Source organism: Sciurus vulgaris (genome assembly GCF_902686455.1).
Source record: "Sciurus vulgaris genome assembly, chromosome: 17".
NCBI lineage: Eukaryota > Metazoa > Chordata > Mammalia > Rodentia > Sciuridae > Sciurus > Sciurus vulgaris.
Window position 1 is genome coordinate 70,992,397 of NC_136478.1, and position 20,561 is coordinate 71,012,957.

General features: G+C 51.8%; 1 protein-coding gene across 1 annotated transcript in view; it reads right to left on the minus strand.

Moving 5' to 3' along the window:
• LOC306648569 (immunoglobulin superfamily member 1-like) overlaps positions 1-7,884 on the minus strand; it is a 50,708-nt gene extending 42,824 nt beyond the window's left edge. The window contains 2 exon segments of the mRNA XM_079118734.1: positions 6,282-7,086; positions 7,430-7,884. Of these exon segments, the coding sequence (XP_078974860.1) occupies positions 6,282-6,423 (142 nt within the window). The 5' untranslated portion in view covers positions 6,424-7,086; positions 7,430-7,884.
• Between the last annotated feature and the right edge of the window lie 12,677 nt (positions 7,885-20,561).

The following is a 20,561-nucleotide window of genomic DNA, read 5'->3' on the forward strand; positions in this document are numbered from 1 at the left end:
TGATGATACATAATGTAGGTGGGGCGGTAAGAGAAGAATGGAGGAACTTTGGATTATGTAGAGGGAAATGAGGGGGGTAGAGGGCAGGAGTATGAAAGGTGATGGAATGAGACAGAGATCACTATCCTATGTACATGTAGGGTCACATGCATTTCAAAGGGACATTCCCATGTTCTCCTGGATCATCGGCACTGAGGGCTACATTGTGTGTGTCCCCTATCAGCTTCCCCAGTGTGTCACAGGGTCGTGATCTTTTTTCCCTGAGGATTTCATGGGTATCCAGGTGCCCTGACCCTGGACTAAGTGATGGGAGGCTCCATGTAGATCAAGCAGACATTGGATCCTGCACAGTGGTGCTGTGAGCTCCTTCCTCCCACACTCAGCTCAGGCTGCAGCCTCAGGGAGCAGGAGTTGCTGCCGTCTCCTGGTGGAGTGTGTTCCAGGGAAGGAAGGGGCCTCCAGGTGACTTGCTGGTCTCACAGATAGCATTGCATCCAGACCTCTCTGAATTTGAGAGGTTAAAAGCTCAGTCACAATGATACCGAAATAATGTAGGAGTCTTGGGTCCCTGTAGGTCTCCACCCTTGTACATGATCACTCCCTTGGTCGTCCGCACTTCATGCCTCAGTGCCACTAACACAGCCAGATAAACTCTGCTGGGTGAATCTGTTTTCCAGCTGGTCTGGTAGAGCCTGCTCCATTGTACACAGCTGGTGCTCAGTGCTCAGGAATGGACCCTGGTGGGGGCAGGAGTTTCTCTTGTCCTCATCAGCCTTGGTCTTGGGCAGGACCCAGTGCCTGGGCTGGAGCGTGGGGCTGGCATGTTTGTGAGCCTCCTCCCATGACAGCCACACGTACCTCCCGTGCTTGGTTGGTTTGGGCAGACTTCCTGTCCCTTCTCCACAGGATGCCACCTGGAATGCAAACTGAGTTGGATCCGGAGCAATCTCGGGATCTGTGTCCTGCACCACCTGGGGTAGAGTGTCTTTGTAATCCACTCTTTTCCTGTCACTTTGGCTCTTCTCCTGGACCTGCAGGACGTCTGTGACCCTCCCAGAGGGAACTAAGGCTTTCTCTCCAGGAGAAGGGTCTGGGCCAGAACAGATGCCAGGCCACCATAGTGGTAGCCAATCAGGTAAGCCCCATAAATGTGGGCTCTCTACCTCCTTCCCGCCTTGGTGAGGAAAACCCTTACAGTTCATGTCAAGGGTCTTGAATGCCAGCTGCTCTGGTTCTGAGGTACCAGGTGCTCCTGTCCCTTGAGCTGTCAGTTAACCTTGACTTACAAGGAATAATCACTGAGGTGAGTCTAGGTGAAGTTACAGGTGGATGGTTTCTACAGACCAGCAATGAGCAGAGGAATCTGGACTTAGAGCCAGCACCCGGGTGACCTGGTGATACCTGGGCACGTGGAGGTGGCCAGGAGGGACGTGGACGGTAACAGCAAACACTCAGCAGGACTCCCAGGTTTTTAACGTGACTTTTTCAGAGCCATGTCGACAGTACCAGCACCCGATACACAGTCCTCAGACACCAGCCTGCGGCTCCAACTCCCGGGTTTCAGGGAAGCTGCACAGACAGCCCCCAAGGGGGACAGGCTCCTGGAGGGCTGCAGAGAGCGGTGGGCCAGCCCTGTGTGCTCTCAGCACTGTGGGGAAGACTGTGCAGCCAGCACCCAGCCGTCCTGATCCAGCCACCTTTGCTGCCTGGACGGTCTCAGGGTGCAGCCCCATCTGAGCCAGGTGGTCTGCAGACCTCCGGATGGTCCTTCATCTCCCAGTCTCTGCACTCTGGGTGCTGCCTGTTCTCTGCTGTTCACCTCCTGGCTGCATCTTGGGTCCCTCTCTGGTCATACTGAGCCTGAAACAGCAGGATCCCGAGGAACACCAGGACCCAGCCAGCCACGCCCATCCGGATGAGGTTCCCCACTGTGTAATCCTGGGGAGGCGAGCCTGGGAATGTGGACACAGAGGTGAGAGGTCAGGGCAGACCCAAATCACCCCAGGATCCCCCATGTCCACCCCGGATAGCCACCTCTCCTGTCCAGCACTGGACCCTCAGAGCCCACTCCAGGGCTGAGAATCCTCCTGACTCACCTGTCCTGGGGTCTGAGCTGTTCTGTGATGGGCGGAAGGTCTCAGTGTCTCCTGAGAATCAAGGTAGAGGAGGGGGCCGTGTGAAGCTTGAGGACCCTGTCCTGCCTGGACCCACACCCTGGGCTCTTCTCATACAGGACTCTATGGAGCCCCTGAGAGCCCTTCCCTGCTGCTCGGGGTCCCCGCTGCTCTTCTCCCTGGTGCTTCACCCTCACTGTGCTCTGTGAGTTCAGCACTATGTCTGAGTCACGTTGGAGCCAGTTCAGCTGAGCCCCAGAGCTCAGGGCTGGTGGGGAACGTGGCCCCTGGTTCAGGGGTTCTCCTGCCCCGGGTGCTCTGCCCAGCCTGGAACCCTGGATCAGTTAGCTATGTTTCCTGGAGAGGAGTTTCTATTGGATCCCCAGCTGAGGGCCTGGGACCAGGGGTGAGTGCTGGTCCTTGGGGTGCCTGAAGGTGAGAAGCTGAAAGGGGAACGTCTCTGGCTGCCCCCACACCTCCCAGCCAATTCTCCCAGGCCTCGTCATCAATCAGCTTCATTAGCCATCACCGTGTAGCCAGAAACCCCTGTATCTGCACCATGCACACTAGATGCAGGGCTACGCAAGCTCCAGTGGCCATGTCAGAGGTTCACACGAGCATCTGCTCTGCAGAAGTATAAATCTGTGCCCAATGAACCATAATGAAACGCACGACACAATGCCAGTTGAAGGACATTAAGAATATGTGCATAATATGTATATTCTTACACATTAAGGACAAGACGATGAGATTCTATAATTAGGGATTCACGTTTACATATTTACATAGTAGTAGATATGTGTAACTGCACACATACACATGTGTACATTTGATGAAGAAAAATCGGTGTGCAATTAGGAAATTAAAAAGTGAAATTTCCATCTGATTTTGTTTGACATGAATTTTATCAGTGAATCACAAAAGATTGGAAAATCATTGGGAGAGAACCCTAAGTTAATATGAAATAAAATCAATATACCAAACTAACCGCTTTCCTGTACTTATTATTTAGAAAATAAAGACTGACCTTAAAAATTGCTACAATAGTCAAATAATTCTGAAAATCCTCCACGAATGTATTCCATTTCTACTTCACAATATTTCTAAAGCTCTTTAATAAACCTCTATTTCCAAACATCTTGGAAAAGAGGACTTGGTAGTAAGAAGTGACTCCCCATAATTAATGCATAAATACAATCTAGGCCCAGGGAAATAGGAGTAGAGTTATTTACTTTTAAATTATAAATCCAAATATCTCAAACTACATTTCCAGCTTCAAAAGTTGTAGAAAGGGAGAGCCACCAAACAGAAGTGCAACCCCAAATGCAGAGTAGAGACCAATTCTGCTGCAAGGAGGCGGCGGCTGCAGTGGTCCAGGTGGCCGGCACATGGCCCTCCTTAGTCTCAGGTGCACTGAGGACAGCAGGTGAGCCCTGGAGGGGCCCAGTGGTACCCACAGCTGGGACACTGCATCCGGTGGGGGCTCCAGCCTCACCCACTGTCACCCCCACTGTGTCACAGGGACCCTGCAGGTGCTGGTGAGGAGCCGCATCCTCAGGGGCTCAGAAACGAGAAATAAGAGCTGCTACGGAGACGTCCAGCCACACCTGCCTGGAGGCCCCTCCCCACCATGACCCCTACAGGGGCCCTGTTTCCCAGTCAGGCCTGGAGGCCCCTGCTCACCGGGATGGGGGCTGGGGGTCCTGCAGAGCCAGGCCCAGGGCTGGCCCTGAGCAAATGCTGAGCCACTTTGTGGGATCCACAGAGGGGAGAGTCTGATCAGGAGCAGCTGAGGATCTTTGCTGCTTCCAAAATGCTGTGACTTCGTCTTTCCAAGCTGAGCCCCTGGATGCTGGATAAGGCCCCAGGCATCTGGTTCTTCCACCCTGCAGTGTCTGTCACTGAGAGAAGCAGGGCAGCCCAGAGAGGGCTGCAGAGAAGCTGACCCAGGACCCACCTGCTAAGCTGCCCAGAGGCAGGAGCGAGGGCACTGGTCCTCAGGGCCAGCCAGCTCCCCTCGTGTAGATGGGGAACTCAGGGCCAGAGGGAGAGACTTTCCCAGAAAGCTGGGCTCCCAAGGAGAACTGGGCGGGACAGAAAGAGTCCCTGTAGGTCCCCACCCAGCCAGGGTGCGCTCACAGCCCTAGTGGAGAAATCTGCCTGGGATCTTAAACACAGGGCTGGGGGTCAGCTGCCCCCTCCTTGACCAGAAGGAAGGTGTCCCACTGGATCCGTGATTGACACAGCAGGGTCACGATCTCTCCTGAGGACACTGTGGGACCCGGCTGCACTGAGAGGGAGGGTGTGGCAGGGAGCTGTCCTAGAGAGAGGAAGGAGGGGTGAGGGGCCCCAGCTTGTTCTGAGCTGAGACCTCACCAGGGCCTCTCTGAGGACCCTGTGCTCTCTGTCTGGCTCAGGGTCTCTGATCTTCCTCTCCCTGTGCCTCCCTGTCTCTATCCTTCCCTGACCCTCCCTGTCTCTCTCCCTCCTGAGACCCCACACCTCACCCTGCCCATCACCTCCTGGGGCTCCCACTCAGGTCTGTGCAGAGTCTGGGTCACTGACTGCACACTCTGGGCTCCTCACCTGTGACCAGGATGTCCAGGGGGTCACTGGGGGCTGACCACTCAGAGGAGAGCCTGTGTCCACCGTAGCATCTGTACCGACCCCCATGGGAGCCACTCACAGGGCCCAGAAGGAAGGTGGCCTGAGACAGCCCAGCCTGGAGCTGCTGGCCAGGGAGCTGTGGGAGGTCCTGTCCCCCCTCCTTGGACAGAGCAAATCTGTCATAGCCACTGTCTGAGCGACACAGGAGGGTCAGGTTCTCTCTAGGGGCCAGGACTGGGACCACTGGGTCAGGAGGGATTGCTTCCTGGACAGCCCTGTAGGGAAGAGGATCCTGGGCTGAGGGGAGGACCCTGCCAAACCTGCCTCCCCTCATGCAGGTCACTCCCTCACACCTGGGTCTCTGGCTCAGTGTCTCCGAGTTCCTGTCAGCCAACCTCCCAAGTGCAACAGGGTTCATGGAAAATTGTTTGGGTACTCAAAAAACAATTAAGTGAAGAATAAGGCTTTCTCACCTGAGACCTGGAGCTCCAGGGGGTCACTGGGAACTGACCACACCTGGGGGGTGCTCCTGTAACTGCCATAGCATATGAATGTCCACCTGTGGCTGGGGGTCACGGGGCCCACAGGGAACTGGGCCTGGAACTGCCCACTAGGGTCTTGCTGTGAGTCCAGGGTCCAGGTGAGCTTGTGTCCTCCTTCCTTAGTGAGAACAAACCTTTGATATCCCTGCCGTGAGCCACACTGGAGGGTCACGTTCCCTCCTGAGGTCACCACAGGGCTGGGCAGGGCTGAGAGCGTGGGTTTGCTGTAGAATCCTAGCAGAGAAGGAGGCAGGTGTTAATGGGCTCCCTCCTCCACACCGTCCCCAGCTGGGCTGTGACAGGGACAAGTGGGAGCAGACCCCCTTCCTGAGGGCAGATTCAGGGGCTGGGACGCCAAGTGTCCTTTCACCTGTCACCACCAGCTCCAGGGCATCACTGCGCTCTGACCAGCCAGCAGGGCTGTGATAGTAGCATTGATATCGCCCTGCATGGTGCTCAGACATGGTTGGGATGGGGAACTTGGACTTGTTCCTGGGCTCCTGCGGGATCTGTCTGTCCCAGGGCACTGAGCTTCCATCTTTATCCAGTCGGTACTCCTGGGCCTCCAGGGTCCCCTCACACCAGAGGGTCACTGTCCTCCATCGGGTGACCACAGAGGCTGGTTCAGCCCACAGGGTGGGCTTGGGGAGGGTCCCTGCAAGGGAATGAGAGGCTGGGTCCCAGCACAGCCCCTCAGATCCCAGCCCTCAGCCCAGCTCCCTCCAGGCTCCCCAGCCTCAGCCCACAGCTGCTGTTCTCCATCCACTGTCCAGGGTGGCTCCTGGTCCCCAGGGAGGAGCAGGACCCGGGCCAGCTGGGGACACTCACCTTGCTGCCCTCGGGTCCCGGGGCCCAGACTCAGCCCTGGAAGAGAGTTCCTGTGAGAGGGGAGCCCTGAGGCCTGAGCAGGCCCTCTCCTCCCCAGAGCCTCCTGGGCCCTGTGTCCCCTGATGGCCAGTGCCTGGCTATGGAGGTCCCTCCCAGAACAGGGTTTCCCCTCCCCTTCTTCACATCTCACCAAGGCAGAGCAGGGCCGTGAGGGTGGGGGTCATGGCGTCTCCTCCCCAGGTCCTGGCTGTGCAGATGGAGGAGGTCACAGAGTCTGGCAGGACAGAGGGACAGAGGGTGTGGCCACTTGGAGGTTGCGTTCTGCACGTCATGGGGTGTCACAACAGCAGCCCACAGGAAGGGGAACTGCCCTCTCCAGAGCCTGGCTCCTGTTTTCCCAGGACTGGCTGGGTGGGCCTGGGCTCCCTGCAGGCAGCTCAGACAGCAATGGAGCCTGTCCTCAGCACCTCCGCTCTCTGCCTGGTGTGTCCTCATCTCACTGAGGTCCAGTGTGTTAAGGCAGGTACACCAAGTGCCAGAGTGACCCAGGGCTGGTCCCTGCTCTCAGAGTCTCCCTGGCATCTCCTCCAGCCTGTGCTTGGCACAGGGTTGTGGGCTTCTCACCAGGGCCAGTCATCTCTCCAGCCTGGAGACCCTTCAAAGGTGCAGGTCCCTCTGCTGGTGGGCACAGAGCAGCAGATCCTGAGCACCTGACTGTGCAGCTCACCTGGACCCAATTCCAAGTCTCTCTTTTAAAGCTTCTTCACATGCTGGGTCAAGTTCATTCTCTTCCAAACCTTGTGTAAATTCAAATATCGTTCTTTCCTTCCATCATTGACACTTTCTGCAAGCGTCCCCTGAGTCCTCACCACGCGCACCTTGTGGCCAGGCATGAGGATCCTTCACAACGCTGACGGGTTGCTTGCGGGGACTCGTGGGTCTCGGATTGGTGGAGACGGGACCTACACACAGGCAATGGGCAGTTCTCCTCAACTCTGTGCATCAGAGGAAGGAGGAAAAAGGGGCAAGACTCAGTAACAGGTGGAGTGTACAACCTGATCCTCTGGAGGAGGCCCATTCTGGGAAGGGTACGACAGACTCCAAGCCAGTCTCATTGTGCAGGGCCTCTTGCACCACACAAGCATTTTTAAGACCATCACCAGGGAGGAAATGGACGTCGGAGGTGTCTTGGAGCAAGGGATACTCCAACAGTAATCCAAACCCAAATGATGTGCCCACTGGTATTCTGAGTGGTGGATGTGGATTTCCTGCCTGTCCTACAGACCCCAGGACATGAGCACCTTTATAACTGGGGGGTGACAGAGGGAGATGCTTCACCTTCGGCATGGTGCGGAGCTTGGGCAGTTGTCCTTGGGCTCCACGTGTGCCGGGAGCTGACTCTGAGAGGCACAGCCTGTCAGTGGCTCCAAAAGTCCGTGTCTGCAAGGCAGGTCTGCGGTGAGCTGGCGGTGAGGCTGCCTCATAGGGAGGAGCTGCAATGGCCGGCACAGAGTCCGCTTTGCTGATCGCCCACAGCCCTGAAGCTCAGGCAGAGATTCTGCCGACAGCCAGGAGGAGGTCTGGTGTGATGTGCGGACAGGGCATCTGGAGCCTTCTCCAGGCCCTGGGCTGTGCTGATAGGCCAGGGGATGTGGATAGGAAGGGCTCTGGGCAGCGCTGTCTGGACTTAACCTCTGTGTGAGGAGGAAAAGCTCCAGGGCCTGGTTTCCCTCTGGGCCTGGCCTGATGGGAACAACCAGTGGGCGTCGCAGGACGATGGCCTCAGGGAGAAGGCCTGGGGAAAGAAGGCTTGGGGAAAGATTTGCAAGACTTGTCTAACCTCCTGCCAGCCAGTCATGTGTTTCTGTTGTTCCAAACTTCCTCCTTCTGACTTCCTTATTCCTGTAAAAGGCAGTACCTTCTCAAGCTCCTCCATCAACACCTCTGAGTCATTCCTGCCTTCTCGCGCCCTCTTCTCTGACCCACAGCTCCTCCTCTGATCCTGTGGACTCTGCCTGCATGTTCCAGGCACAAATGCTCCTGGGAGGAAATCCACTGGCTTCTGCTTAAGCATGGGAGTAAACTTGACCACTGGTCAACCTTGGGCAGGTAACAGTCTCCCTCCTGTCTTCCTCAAAGTAGGGCCTGGGGTAATGGCCACTTCTAGGATCAGCAGTTCCTGAGACGAGGAAGGTCTCCCTCTGTGGGGTTTTCCATTGCCAGATGAGGACAGGGGGTTCAGGAGCCTGCGGTGGGAGGGACTCATCCGTGCCCCAGATCTGCCCTCCCAGCTGAGAACATAGCCGAGAAACAACCCTGCTTCCTGGGTCATCATGACTTGGATCTAAAATGCCTCCCCAAAGTTCACGTAGTGAAGACTTTGTCCCCAGTGCAGTGGAGTTTCCTTTGAAAGGTGATTGAATCATGGAGTTCTAACTTCATCAATGGATTAATCCACTCATGGATTCTTATCCCATGGGTTTAAGTGAAGGGTTTTGTTATAAAAGCGAGTGCACTCTTCCTCTCTGTCTCTCTCCCCACCCCTCCTGGCTGCCATTAAGCACTGCTCTGCCACATGCTCTCCGCCATGTTGTTCTGCCCCATCACAGACCCATAACAATGGAGCCAAGTGACCATGGACCAAGATCTCTGAAACTATGAGTCAAAGTGAATCTTTCCTTCTTTAAGATGATTTTTTTCAGGCATTTTGCCATGGCAGCAGAAAGCTGACTAAAGCCCGGATGGAATGGGAGATAACCACAAAGACTCACAGGATGCCAGGATGCGGGGGCGCAACCTGAATTCTATACAGAGCCAAACTATCATTCAAACCTGACGGTGGAAATTCCACCAGTGGGATGATGCCTGAGCACGGTGCTTGTCTAACCTGTGGGAGTCCTACTTCTCTTAAAACCCACTGGGACAGGGGCTGCCTCCTTAAGCTATCAGGAATTTATTGGGTGTCATGTCATTTTTCCTTTTCTTTATCGAACCATAATTTACATAACAAAATTAGCCACTGAGCGTTCTCAAGTGCCCAGTCCAGTGACCCTGAGCACACATGCTGTCTCCCCCTGTATTTAGTTCCCAGACATTTCAGCCCCCAAAGAGGAGCCCGTGCCCTTCAAGCAGCCACCCACGTCCTCTGCTCCCCGGCTCCTGCTTTCTGCCTCTGGGTGACCTACTCGGGATGTGCCCGTGGATGGACCCATGTGCCAGCTGGCATTTGCTGTCTGCCTCTTTCACGGAGCAGAATTCAGAGTCCATCCCTACTGTGGAATGCACCAGGACTTTGTTCTTCCTCCACTGGGTCGTATGGTATTCTATGCAAAATCCCACTTCCCGCCCCGCTTCAGTACCCAGGCCAGTTCTGAGACCCAGAACCCAGTGCTCAAAGTGCAGTCCAGGATCTGTTGGGCCTCTCGGCTTCATCAGATGTGGACGATTTCTGGCATTCTCAAGTGTTTCTTGGCGTTTCCTTCCTTCGGAAATTCCAGTCGCATGCACATCACACATGCTGTGTGGCTTGACCTCGCTCCGCAGGCCAGGAAGGCCTTTTCCTTTCTATTGAAGTGAAATAAAAGTCATTTAAAAAATGTTTTATTTGGGGACCATTGAGGATTCACATGCAATTGTAAGAAATAATTAAAGATCATTTTTAACAAACCACTAGAGAACCCAGATATTTTCCCCCTTGTGGATTTGGTGATGAGCTGCTCCATCCCTCAGAACTGTTCTGTAAACAACATCGCTCTAGCAGTCGGGTGGACTGAATCCATATAGTTTTATCCTTTCTCTTTCCCTTTTCATACTCTTCATAAGATTTTGTAATCATATCAGCTTTAAAAAATTGGAGGACATAGAAATCACACTCCAGGCCATAAAAAGAAATTCTCCTAATTCTTGCATTTTCTGCATTGACAAATTTTGCAAAAACATAAAGAAAACCTTGGACTTGATTTTTAATTGATGCATATTCATCACACAGAACAGCGTCTTCATGGGGGTACATTCTCAATTCACGGGGCACAAGTCTTTCGATTTTCACTCCCAGCACCCTTCCTCGCCCTCGGCCTCTCCCTTGAATGACACATGTCCCCAAGTGTCATCCTGGTGGTTGGGTGGGGTGAGGGGAGCCAGGGTTCCTGAGCCCATTGACACAGAGGGTGGGAGACAGTGAGACCAGAGATGCAGAAACTCGAGAGATGGTGACAGAACAAGCTGGCGGGTCCAGGAGAGAGGAGGGTTTTCAGGGGCTTCTTTGCAGCTGCCGCTCTTTGAAGATCAGCTTCAATGTCACCTCCAAGTGTGACCTTCACGGTGCCATGCTGAGAACAGACATGCCCCTCCTCCCCTACCTGCCTGGTCTGTGTATGCTCACCCTGTACTTACAGTACTCACGCCCACGACTTCATTGACAGGTCATGAATACACTTATGAATATGTACACCCGTGTTACACATACCTGCTCATAGGCTTGCACGTACAGGTGTGTATCACACATAAGTCATCTATGGTTATGCTATTCTTCCATCTGTGTTGGGGCCGCTCTCCTGAGGTCATGGAGAGAGCCCCTGTATAATCCAAACGTGGAGTGCCTGTCCATCCGCTGAAGCCAAGGAGGCTGGGATGCTGAACAAGCTGGACAGCGGCAACTCTTCACGCTGGATAACTCTCGCGGGGCACCATGACCCTGATTAAGGAGGAAAACAGGGCCCCAACTTGCTACCTGCCACGTACTTTAGGTGTACGTTTCCTGGCATTTTCTGTGAACATATCCTGTTTTGTCACTGGGGAAAGTGTTTTCCAAGTCCTGGTGAACAAGTGAGTTGTTTTCAACGTGTTACGCCACAGTTAAGATGCAGCGTTGCGCTGCCCTGTGAAAGGTGTGCTGTGCAAGGTCAAAGCAGTCTGCAGCTTCTCAGGCTCCCCAGCTTCCCCAGTAAACACCTTGTCCAATTTAGGACTCAGTCTTCGTGCACAATTGCGGGATCGAATGCTCAGCAGTGGTTCATTTGGGGCAGGTGGTACCTGAAACAGGAACTGCACCTTCAGATTCTTTACGGTGCACCTTCCATGACTTCAGGAGATGGAGATCGGACCCCAACACATCTGACTTTATTTCTCATCTGACGTGCATGTATCTTATTGGTCCATGTGATGAGAGTCACACTCCAAAGAACCTGAAATGTCTTCTTTATCACCATTAACTTATCACCACCACTTAGAAAATATATACTTAAATAAACACATATGAAGGCTTAGTGTGTAAGTTTTGACAGAAAGTAAATAGCTAGAGTGGGCAACCTGCTGTACACACATCCACCCGCAGACTGGGTGGATGGGGCAGGAGCAGGCCAGGCAGGAGCAGGCAGGCACTGCCCGCACTGCACACTCTGTGCTCCTGAGGCTCAGGAGGCCTGAGGACCACTCCTCTCCGATGCTGGGTCCTCAGCAGGTGAATCAGTGCAAACTCACACCTGGGGGAAAGCTGGTGGTCTCAATCAGACTTCACAGAGTGTGGGAAGGCTAGATCACGTCTGAGTGGGAGAGGTCGCTGTCCTAACCTCCGGGCCCAGAAGGAGGTTTTCCACAGTGACTCAGGAGAGGGAGCTGAATGAAAAACCGCCATGGGGCCAGAGGAAACCCTGAGCAGCAGAGAAGGTCTTCAGGCTCTCTGTGCAGTCCTGTGAGGAGAAGAGGCAGGAGGGCGGGGCCAGGGGCGGGGCCAGGGGCGGGGCCAGGAGGGCGGGGCTGCTCAGCGCCTCACCAATACCCTGTGTCTCGGTTCTCAGAAAAAACTGCCCATCACAGAACAGCTCAGACCCCAGGACCCGTGAGTTGGGAGGATTCTCAGCCCTGGGGCTGGACTCTGAGACTCTAGTGCTGGACAGGGGAGGCGCTGTACTGGGTGGACATGGAGGATCCTGGGGTGATTTGGGTCTGCCCTGACCTCTCACCTCTGTGTCCACATTCCCAGGCTCACCTCCCCAGGATTACACAGTGGAGACCCTCATCCGGATGGACATGGCTGTCTTGGTCCTGGTGGTCCTTGGAATCCTGCTGTTTCAGGCTCAGTATGACCAGAGAGGGACCCAAGATGCAGCCAGGAGGTGAACAGCAGAGAACAGGCAGCACCCAGAGCACAGAGACTGGGAGATGAAGGACCATCCAGAGGTCTGCAGACCACCTGCCTCAGGTGGGGCGAGTCGTCTGCTGAGAAAGTCTTGCAGAGCAACCTGGGTTGGGTTGCAGAGGAAGGTCCTGGGCTTCTTTGCAGCTGCCGCTATTTGAAGATCAGCTTCAATGTCACCTCCAAGTGTGACCTTCACGGTCACACTGTGTACAGAAGGCTTCCTCCATGACATCATCCTATGTGCCCCCAGTGCCCTGGGCGTTGCCCACCGTTTCCCCTTCTCTCCTCACCCTCAGCACCTCTGGAGTGCTCACTCGCTAAGGCTTTTGGATGTGATTCATCCTGCCATTTGGTAATCACTGCACTCCTTAATACGTGGCATGAGCCTTGATTTCTTCAGCTCAAACACAGAATATGATTTATGTAACAGAATAAACGGGCAAAAACCAGACTCCAGCTGAAAGGCCTACGTCCCACATGATGTGCTGAGACACTTCGCTGTACTTCAGATGATACTCTCTAGTTTCTCCAGCAATCACTTGGAACCTGCTCACTGGTACTGGGTGGGAGAGCTTCGGGGCAAGCTCGGGAATGGTGCGCTGACAAAGGTTTGTTTCAGAGTGTTGGTTTGTGGCATGTACCAATTTCTGAGGTGTGGTATCCCCTCCACCAAATTCCAGGTGCCAGTGTGACATTACTAAGGAGGCAGAGGTCACATGCAGGAGTCTATTGCACGTTGTGCCTCAGTGTGTGCGTCTGTGAATTTCTGCTTACTGATAATAACCATCCCAAAGCTTATGCCACCATCTCGATGACATGATGATAGAAAGCCCTGTCATCTCCACAATAAAGGCAGAGACAATGGGCAACATCGTGTTGGACGAGAGTAGAGGGCACAGAGCTGCCTAGAGCCAATGGCAGGGGAGGAAGCAGTTCAATCAATGACGCGAGGAAATTGGATTTTTGCAGAAAAGGAGAAAAAGGCAAGAACTCCTGGATGGATGATCCAGAGGACGGGGTGCAGCTGTGTGCAGGCCCGGGACTGTTGACTAAAAGCTCCAGAGGAGAGGGTGCAGCTGGGTGCAGAGGTGGGACTGCTGGGTGGTGATCCAGAGGAGAGGGTGCACCTGTGTGCAGAGCTGGGACTGCTGGGTGGTGCTACAGAGGACAGGATGCAGCTGTGTGCAGAGGTGGGACTGCTAATTGATGCCCCAGAGCATAGGTGCAGCTGTGGAAAGATAGAGGAGTGCTGGGTGGTGCTCCAGAGGAGGTGAGGCAGTGTGCAGAACAGGGAACTCTGGGTGGTGCTCCACAGAAGACGATGCGGTGGTGGGGAGGGCTGGGAATGCACTTTGGGTGCTGCAGAGGTGGGGTTATGGATGTGTGCAAAGCAGGGAATGCAGGGTGATGCTCCAGTGGAGAGGGAGAATTTGTGTGCAGAGGTGGATCTGCTGGTTGGTGGTCCAGAAGACAGTGAACACCTGTATGCGGAGCTGGGATTCTGGGTGATGCTCCAGAAGAGTGGGTGCAGGTGGGTGCAGAGCCGGGATTCCTGGGTGGTGCTAGAGAGGAGAGGGTGCAGCTGTGTGCGGAGTTGGGATAGCTGTGAGGTGCTCCAGAGTAGTGGGTGTAACTGTGTGCAGAGGTGAGACTAATGGGAAGTGCTACAGACTAGAGGTTGCAGCTGTGTGCAGAGGTGTGACTGCTGGGTGGTGCTCCAAGGGAGAGAGAGGGTGCACCTGTATGGAGAGGTGGGACTGCTTGGTGGTGCTCCAGAGGAGAGGTTGCACCTGTGTGCAGAGCTGGGACCTCAGGGTGGTGCTCCAAGGGAGTGGATGGAGTTGTGTGCAGAAGTGGGACTGCTGGGTGGTGCTCCAGAGTAGAGGGTGTACCTGTATGCAGAGCTGGCATGCTGGGTGGTGCTCCAGAAGACAGGGTTCAGCTATGGACAGATCTGGAACTGCTGGGTGGTGCTCAGGAGGAGAGGATGCATCTATGTGCAGACGTGGGACTGCTTGTTGATTCCCCATACCATAGGGTGCACCTGTGGAGAGATCGAGAATTGCTGGGTGGTGCTCCAGAGGAGAAGGTGCAGCTGTGTGCAGACCAGGGAAACCTGGGTGGAGCTCCGGAGGAGAGGGAGAACCTGTTTGCAAAGGTGGAACTGCTGGTTGGTGGCCCAGAGGAGAGTGAGCACCTGTGTGCGGAGCTGGGATTCTGGGTGATGCTCCAGAAGAATGGGTGCTGGTGGGTGCTGAGATGGGTCTGCTGGGTGGTGCTCCAGAGGAGAAGGTGCAGCTGCGTGCAGATCTGGGACTTCTGGGTGGTGATCCGTGGGACTGGGTGCAGTTGTATAGAGTTGAGACTGCTGCGTGGTGCTCTAGGGGAGAGGGTGCAACTGTGTGCTGAGCTGGGACTGCTGAGTGGTGTTCCAGGGGAGAGGATGCAGCTTTGTGCAGAGGTGGGACTGCTGGGTGGTGATTTAGGGAAGAAGGTGCGACTGTGTGCAGAGTTGGGACTGCAGTGTGGAGCTCCAGAGGAGTGGGTACAGCTTTGTATGGAGGTGGGACTGCTGGGTGGTGCTCCAGAGGAGAGGGGGCACCTAGGTGCAGAGAGGGAACTACTTTGTAGTGCTCCGGGGAGAGCGTCTGCTGTGTATGAGGTGGGACAGTTCGGTGGTGCTCCTCAGGAGAGGGTGCAACTGTGTGCAGACGTGGGAGTGCTGGGTGGTGCTCCAGGAAAGGGTATGCAGCTGGGTGCAGAGATACTACTACTGAGTTGTGCTCCTGAGGTGAAGGTGCAGTGGTATGCAGATCAGGGACTGCTTGGTGGTGCTCCAGGGGAGAGGATGCAGTTGTGTGCAGAGGTGGGACAGGTGGGTGGTGCTCAGGGTTAGAGGGTGCAGCTCTATGCTGAGGTGGGACTGCTGGGTGGTGCTTCAGGGGAGAGAGTGCCATTGTGTGCAGATCAGGGAGAGCTCGGTGGTAACTCAGGTGAGAGGGTGCCATTCTGTGCAGATCTGAGACTGTTGGGTGGTGGTCGAGGGGCGAGGGTGAAGCTCTATGCTGAGGTGGGAGTGCTGGGATTTGTTAGAATTAATTGTAAAAGGAAAAATTATAAATGGATTGTTAGACATGGGAGCAGATACAAGTATCATAGCAGAAAAAGACTGGCCAAAGGATTGGCCCACACAAAAGGCAAATCAAACATTGAGAGGATTAGGTATTGCCACAGAACCAAAAAAGAGCTCCATGTGGTTACAATGGAAAAGCCCAGAAGGTCAAGAAGGACTTTTCCAACCATATGTCTTAGAACAAATCCCAGTGACACTATGGGGTAGAGATATTTTAAATCAAATGGGGATGAAAATAACCACAGAAGGAATATACAGTGAACAAGCACAAAACATAATGAAAAAACAAGGGCACAAGTGGGGAAAGGGCTTAGGAATCAATGAACAAGGCATAACGGAACCAATATCAATTAAACAAAAAGGTGATAGACGGGGATTGGGTTTTTCCTCAGGGCCACTGATGAAATAATTTAAAATAAAATGGAATATAGAAAAACCATCTGGGTCCCTCAGTGGCCCCTAAATACAGAAAAACTTAAAGCGGCCCAGGAATTAGTACAAGAACAATTAGAGGCAGGGCATATAAGGCCCTCCACATCACCTTGGAATACCCCCATATTTGTTGTAAAAAAGAAATCAGGTAAATGGAGATTATTACACGACCTAAGAGCCATCAATGCCGTAATGCAATCCATGGGGCCAATTCAATTGGGCCTACCAGTCTTATCGGCATTACCAAAGGACTGGAAATCAATAATATTAGATATAAAGGATTGTCTTTTCTCTATTCCTCTCCACCCTGACGACATAGAAAAGTTTGCTTTTGCGGTCCCCTCTATTAATCATGGACAGCCTGATGCCAGATATGAATGGAAAGTCCTACCCCAAGGGATGGCCAATAGTCCAACCATATGTCAAATTTACGTAAATAGTGCTTTAATACCAATCAGAAATAAGTACCCAGATATAATTATATACCATTATATGGATGATGTATTAATTTGCCACCCAGAACAAATAATACTAGATAAGTTATTTACTGATCTAATTAGTCATTTAAAGACAAGAGGACTTATTATAGCACCTGAAAAGATACAAAGACAACAAGTTCAAGAATTTTTAGGTGCTAAAATAAACAGCACAAGCATTACACCCCTAAAAACTTCTCTTAGACTCGACCATCTTAATACCTTAAATGATTTTCAAAGGTTATTAGGTGATATTAATTGGATAAGGCCTTACCTTAGATTAACTACTCAAGATTTGGGACCATTATTTAATATCTTAAAGGGAGATGCTCATCCTTCTTCACCCAGAAAACTTACAGAGGAGGCCAGAAAAACCCTAGATGTAGTACAAAAAAGACTGGACGAGGCACAGGTTGATCATATAGATCTGTCGGCATCTCTATCGCTCATAGTACTTCCAAATAAATTAGTCCCTACAGGAGTCCTCTGGCAACAGGACCTTTAATGTGGATATATTTACCCTACTCTCCAGGACAAATTTCTTACTTAAGCAATAATAACAATGATTGGGCAATTCTTAGGTTCACAACTGCTGCCCAATTTGACAATCATTATCCAAAACATCCATATATACAATTTTATCTAAGAAATCCTGTGATTCAAATAAAAATTACAAAAAGGGAACCTATAAGACAAGCAGTGGTAGTGTTTACTGATGGTTCCAATAATGGTACTGGAGCATATTTTCATAAAGACAAGGTACAAACATTTCTTTTTCCAAAGGTTTCTGCACAGCAAATAGAATTATTAACAATAGAACAAACATTAAAAGATTTTCATAAAGTTCCTGTACATATTCTGTCGGATAGCCATTACGCTGTTAATGCAGTTCAACAAAAATTCCACCATATCCAACATACTCTTAGCATTACAAAAACTCATTTGGAGTAGAACAGAGCCATTCTACATAGGACATTTAAGAGCTCACACAGACTTGCCAGGTCCGTTAACACAGGGCAATAATATAGCTGATCTAGCCACAAGGGATCCTCATGTTTTTTCTATAATAGAAGAAGCACAAAACTTCCATAGTAAATTTCATGTAAATTCTAAAACCTTACAAATAAATTCAATATAACCAAAGAACAAGCCCGAACCATTGTGAAAAACTGTAATAATTGTGTAACATACATAAATTCACCTAATAATAGCATTAATCCAAAAGGCCTATTGCCCAACCATCTATGGCAGATGGATGTAACACATATTCCAGAGTTTGGAAATCTCAAATTTGTTCATGTAACTATTGATACCTACTCAGGGATTATATTTGCTTCATTACATAGTGGAGAAAAAATAAAAGACGTAATATCACATTGCTTACAGGCCTTTGCGACTTGGGGAAAGCCTAAACAATATAAGACAGACAATGGGCCTACATATACTTCTGCATCATTTAAAAATTTCTTAAGTACCTTGGATATTTCCCATTCCACTGGAATTCCATACAATCCTATGGGACAAGGAATCATTGAAAGAGCCAATCAAACACTAAAGGCTGTTTTAAATAAACAAAAAGGGGGAATAGGCGACACATACAGGTCTCCTAAAGATAAACTAAACATAGCATTATTTACTTTAAATATTTTAAATTTGGACAAAGATGGAAAAACAGCCGCAGATAGACACGAAAATCCTACAGCGTCTCCAAAGGTCCTTGTACAATGGAAGGATGTACTCAATGGACAATAGAGAGGCCCGGATCCAGTGTTATTCTGGAGTCGAGGCTCCATATGTGTTTTCCCGCAGGGTGAAAAAACACCAGTCTGGATCCCAGAGAGATTAACAAGACCCGCATCTAAGACGTCATCATCCCTTACCATTAACTAATGCCTCTTCTATTCTTCCACCTATTTTTAGTACCAATGCCTCGACAGGATTGCCTGCAATTCCCTTTGATTCACAGACCGTTCTTTTAATGCTACGTCTTTTTCTTTACCAGGATGATGTTCAGTCAGGAATGAAACGTGTCAATCCTTATGATAACTGGCTTCTGCTTTCTAACACAAAAGGATATGCTAATATACAGTCATTTTTCAGCCTTCTGGGAGCGGAACATAAATTGTGCCAGTGGAACTCCTCTAATTGGGACAATTCTTCTTTCCTAACCTTTCCTCCCACTCCAGTTTGTGTGTCACCCCCTTTCATGTTTCTATTAACTAATCATAGTACTACTGTCCTAAATTGTCCTGATGCTAACGTAACTTGTTTCCTTTCACAATGTTGGAATTCCTCCTAGTTTTCCGTTGCAGTAACCGGTCTCCATAACTGATGAAGAGCTGCCTATGATTTTGTCTAGAAACAAAAGAGACTTCGGCATTACAGCAGCAGTGGTTACAGCGGTGGCTGTGTCTGCTGCTGCAGCTGCGGCAGCAGCGACAGCATAAGCTACTACAATACCAATAGCACAAGCTGTCAATAATATAGCTGAAAGAGCCGCCTCAGCTTTACAAACACAAAAGGTTATCAATGCCCACTTAAAGGCTGGCATAACTGATCTTATACTCCTGATAACTTTACCACTCAATTATGATTAGAGACTGAAACATGGGCAGACATCATGGCTCTTGGAATACTTATGGTACTGGGATTTGGACTAATGATCTGATGCCTTATGCACATAAGACACCAACAACAGGGAGAACGTCAGACCATCAAAATGGCACTTATGGCACTTAAAACTGGCACATCTCCCCAGGTGTGGCTAAATATGCTGGGTCGGTAGCCAATGACGGGTAAGCAAACAGAGACATATATCAACCTAAGACAGGTCCTCATCCCAGGATGGGTGAGATACCAACGACGGGTAAGAATACGTTCTGCTGTTATGCAACCTAAGACAGGCACGATCCCGGGGATCCAGAGTCACAGATAGGCTCATGGGGGCCCATACCAACCTAAGACAGGGTTCTGATGCCTGGAGGTCAGAATTCCGATGACGGGTAAGGATGGTGCTCGCCACTTGAGCTATCATGATGACCTGATCCTAAGACATTAATAAAACAGAAAGGGGAAGATGTTGGAGGCCGCTGCCCTGTAGGGCCCGCAGTGGTGGCTGGCCTCGCCCTAAGATGGCGCCGAGAAGCCCAGCTGCAAGTGCTTTCTATTGGCTGACTGATCTCCTCCGCGTCTGTGCTTAGCTCGTGATCAGTACATGTCCTCATTACCCACCATTAAGTCTCCACGAGCCAAACACCTGACCCGTTAAGGTGATTGGCTGTTATATCCCATAAAGCTGCGTACTTTGCGCGGCGGCGAGAGTGAGCAAGGCAAGGAGGGCAGGCAGCAGCTGCAGGACGAGAGAAGAGGAGACGCGGCCACGGCGCGACGAGAGAGGAAGAAGAGAGAAGTGGCAGCTGCACGAGAGAAAAGAAGGAGAGAGAGAGCTGCGCGACAAGAGAAGAAGGAGAGAGAGAGCTGCGCGACAAGAGAAGAAGGAGAGAGAGAGCTGCGCGACAAGAGAAGAAGGAGAGAGAGAGCTGCGCGACAAGGGAAGGAGAGAGAGAGCTGCGCGACAAGAGAAGGAGAGAGAGAGCTGCGCGACAAGAGAAGAAGAAGAAGACGGTGGCGGTGGAGGAGGAGGAAGAACCAGGCACTCGGCTCAGAAGCTGTCCCATAAAAATAAAGACCTTAAAACTTCATTTGAGAGCCGAGTCTTCATTGTACTCGCTGGACGAGACAGATGGTCACCTCTGTGCTTATCTGGGACTGCTGGGTTGTGTTCCAGGGAAGAGGGTACAGCTGGGTGCAGAGGTGGGACATTTGGGTGGTGCTCCAGAGGAGAGGGTACACCTGTGTGCAGATGTGGGACTGCTGGGTAGTGCTCCAGAGGAGAGAGTGCACCTGTGTGCAGAGCTGGGACTTCAGGGTGTTCCAAGGGAGTGGGTGCAGTTGTGTGCAGAGCTGGGACTGCTGGGTGGTGCTGAAGACAGGGTGCAGCTGTGTGCAGAGATGGGACTGCTAATTGATGCCCCAGAGCATAGGGTGCAGCTGTGGACAGATCGAGGAGTGCTGGGTAGTGCTCCAGAGAAGAAGGTGCATCTGTGTGCAGAGCAGGGAACTGTGGGTGCTTCTCTGGAGGAGAGGATGCAGTTGTTTGGAGAGCTGGAAATGCTCTTTGGGTGCTCCAGAGGTGGGGTGCAGACGTGTGCATAGCAGAGAATGCTAGTTGGTGCTTCAGAGGAGAGGGAGAACCTGTGTGCAGAGATGGAACTGCTGGTTGGGGGTCCAGAA